Raw genomic sequence first — 3,472 nt, 5'->3', positions numbered from 1 at the left:
GGGGGGATTTATCTGTGTGGAAACAAGCCATTTCTCACCAGAGCACTGGTATTTGTCATTATTTCTATGAAAGACGGGCTGGAGAAGCTCTGCAGCATCACAAGCTCTTCAACAGAGATGTTGTTGTGGAATGTTATTGTAAAAAAAGGGATTGTGGTGCATAATTTAAAAAAAAGGTCTGATATGATGTTGAGAGAGTTGAACTCATTCAGCAACATTTGTTTTAAAGCCATGAATCAATAATCAAAACAGGACTTGGAAGACTGCATTTCCATTGCACAACACAAAATCTAACACACCTCATCTTATTGGCTTGCTGCGTACAGTAGACAAGTCTTTATTTGATGGGAAGTTTGCGTTCTTTATACCACAAAATGTATTAGTTTATAACAACTTTTTTTTGTTTTCCCCAGGTTGACAGCTGGGCTCTGGGGGTGCTGCTGTATACTCTGGTCTACGGGACCATGCCATTTGATGGGGGAGACCACAAGAACCTCATTCGCCAGATTAGCAACGGCGATTATAAAGAGCCCACTCAGTCTTCAGGTACTGCAGGAACCTCTATTTGTATTTGCATTGACCTCTGTCTTTCTTTCTATAAATTGTACAGGACTCACGTCTTTATGTGAATTCCAAAAAAATACTCAAAAGTCTTTGAGACATTGGTTCAAAATCTGTTGAATGGAATATGAATCAGATTGCTTTCAATGTACACATATTGTAGAATCTGCAAAATGCATTACGCAGGATGCTCTTTTTGTCCAGACACTAATAATATCTCCTTAGTGAAAAACCTGTCATACTGCTCATTGTTTTTTTTTTGTAACGTATTAAAAGATAAATTTTTAAGTATTCTAATTGGTTCACAAACTCAAAAATATGGTGGGAGTTAAATACAAAAATGCTATTTAATATTGATTGTGTCTGCAGAACAGAGAAGTCTCCAGTATTATTGAGTTCTGGATGTTACTAATATAAAGACATTCACATGGTGTGAATTTTGCCACTACCATGTATATAATTTTGGTTTACACTGAATAATGGAAAAATACTATGTAAAATATTTAGTCACTAAAAAGTGAGGGGGTCACATCATTGCAGTTGTTTTTAAAGCCTCTAAATTGAATAATTGCAATGTATGTAATGTAAAAAACAAGGGGAAACAATATATCACCACATTTTTCATACATCCTTGATTATTCCACTATTTTATGAAAACCTACATCAACCATGGCCAATTCCGGCATGTTTTAATTTAAACAACTTTAGATAGTCAAACTCACACTCCACTTCTTTGTTCAGTACTAAAAATAGCATTATGATGTGATCGTGCCCAGTGGTGTGTAGTAAAAGACGGCATATAGATTGTTATTGTTCTGTTTCCTGCCAGATGCCCGTGGACTGATCCGCTGGATGCTTATGGTGAACCCTGAGCGCCGGGCCACAGTGGAGGACATAGCCAACCACTGGTGGGTAAACTGGGGCTGGAAAAACAGTGTGTGTGACTGTGAGACCCAACGAGACCATGGAGGCTCGCCCATGCTGGCCCGCTTCATCGACTGGCAGAACCGCACTGAGCCACGTGGTCCTGGAGGCAAGGCTGCAGCCATGCCCCAGCTGCTGCGCCAGAGGCCCAAAAAGTCCAAGAAGGAAAATGTTGAGGCAGGACAAACTCACTGTGGAGCAGAGGACAAGCCAGGTCTGAAGAGACCCAAGGGGATCCTGAAGACCAGGGTTACTGAGGAGTTGGGCCAGGCAGTGCTGCCACAACAAGCCGAAGGAGGAGAGGAAGCCTCAAGCCCAGATCAAGAGGAAGAAGAGCCGAGTCTGGGAGGGGGCTCGCCAGCTAAGATGGTGCCCTCTCTGCCCAGGAAAGGCATCTTGAAGAACAACCAACAGCGGGAATCAGGGTACTACTCCTCGCCAGAACGCAGCGAGTCCTCCGAGCTTTTAGGGGGAGCCACTATGTCTCTGCTAGCCACATCCCCGCCTAGGAGAGTGATGGGGAGAAAGGGCATCTTAAAGCGAAACGGCAAGTACTCCACCTACAGCGGGCCTCCGTCAGCGTCAGCGGTGGCTGGAGTTCTTGGTGAGCCTCCTCCCTCAACTGACTCTGGTCTGTCCCGCAGTCAGAGTCGACCCTCCAGTATAGTCGGGGAGGACAGCTCCGTTCTGTCCCTGTCGCCCAGCTCCCTCAGTGGGGCTGAGTGGCATTCCTCCTCCACCCACCACCGCCCAAACATCAGGGCCTGCGTCTCGGCTGAAAACCTGCTGCAGCTTGCCAACTTCAAGGGGTTCCAGGCAGCCCCGCCGTTACAGGGTCCCAAGTTCAGCCGTGGCCCCAAAACGAAAGGCTCCCCGGGAGACAATGGCAGCTTCTCCTTGCTAGGGGACCTGGAGGACATGACTCAGGTGTACCAGCAAGCCCTGGACATCAGCAGCAACCTCACCTAAAAGATGGGTGGCAGAAAGAAAGAAACAGAGGGAATTGAACATGACTGTGTGTGTGTGTGTGTGTGTATGTGTGTGTACAGATGTTTATAGTTGGCATTAACGACCAGTGTGTTACTGGGATACACCTTTTGGGAAGTTGTGGTTTTCCAAATGGGGCTGAAATCTTGATGGAAATGATATGTCTTTGCACATACATACACACACAGATGTGCATGCTTAGGTGCACTTCCCCTGCCTGAAGAAATTCAGTTAAGGGTTTTGTGAACAAGTGAGAAGAGCTGGCACGAGAGAATGCCACCCAGTCTGCTTTCTTGGCCCGCCCATAGACTTTGCTGTGTTCAACATGTTTACATATTCAGCAAGAAGGCAAGTTAGAATCACAAACGCAGCAACCAGAAACTGGTTGGCTCTCCTTGTACACCACCCATTTTGAGTTTGAGTTTACAAAAGCACCTTAAAACTCACACAGAGCACATGCTTTTGTGATCTTTACTTCCTTGAAAAAAAGAAACAAACCAGGGTCTTGTTCCAAAAATAACTGACATTGCTGATTATTTATTAATATTTTCGTAGCTTTTAGTTGTAAGTGCAAAACTGATGGGTGCTGGCTGTTACTGGAAAAGTCTCCAACTCTTTGTGTGGAACTGACATATATAATTATGTTGCTCAGTGATGAGAAACATTTATATACTCAACATATATAACTGTCTGCGCTTGTAAAACACGCAGTCAAATATACCTTCATAAAAGCGTATGTCCTATATATGTGTATGATACTAGGGAATATGTAGGAAGTGCCTTTTTTGATTCCTAATAAAATAGAAATTATGTATGTCATTTCCTTAAAGTGGAGGGAAAAGCCAGGCCAACCTGTCACCAGTTGTGCTTTTTGAAATTTGTGAATGTGGAGAGACCCGGGGCCTTCAGCACACAGCTGACTAGCTTTTCTTGTTTTGGGGTTCAAAGATCAATACCAGACATTTGAGATCAAACAGTCTCGTCTCGTCTCGTCTCGTCT

At 44.3% G+C, this 3,472-nt stretch overlaps 1 protein-coding gene across 1 annotated transcript in view; it reads left to right on the top strand.

Moving 5' to 3' along the window:
* The window catches only part of nuak1b (NUAK family, SNF1-like kinase, 1b), a 19,901-nt gene that overhangs the window by 14,187 nt on the left and 2,242 nt on the right, over nt 1-3,472 (top strand). The window contains exons 6-7 of the mRNA XM_032523573.1: nt 414-546; nt 1,391-3,472. The exon at nt 1,391-3,472 is cut by the window's right edge and continues 2,242 nt beyond it. Coding sequence (XP_032379464.1) covers nt 414-546; nt 1,391-2,454 — 1,197 coding nt within the window. The 3' untranslated portion in view covers nt 2,455-3,472. The remainder of the gene's footprint in view (nt 1-413; nt 547-1,390) is intronic.

Source organism: Etheostoma spectabile, chromosome 8 (assembly GCF_008692095.1).
Source record: "Etheostoma spectabile isolate EspeVRDwgs_2016 chromosome 8, UIUC_Espe_1.0, whole genome shotgun sequence".
Classification (NCBI taxonomy): Eukaryota; Metazoa; Chordata; class Actinopteri; order Perciformes; family Percidae; genus Etheostoma; species Etheostoma spectabile.
The sequence above is the reverse complement of the archived record's forward strand: the minus strand, read 5'-3'. Positions and strand labels throughout refer to the sequence as shown.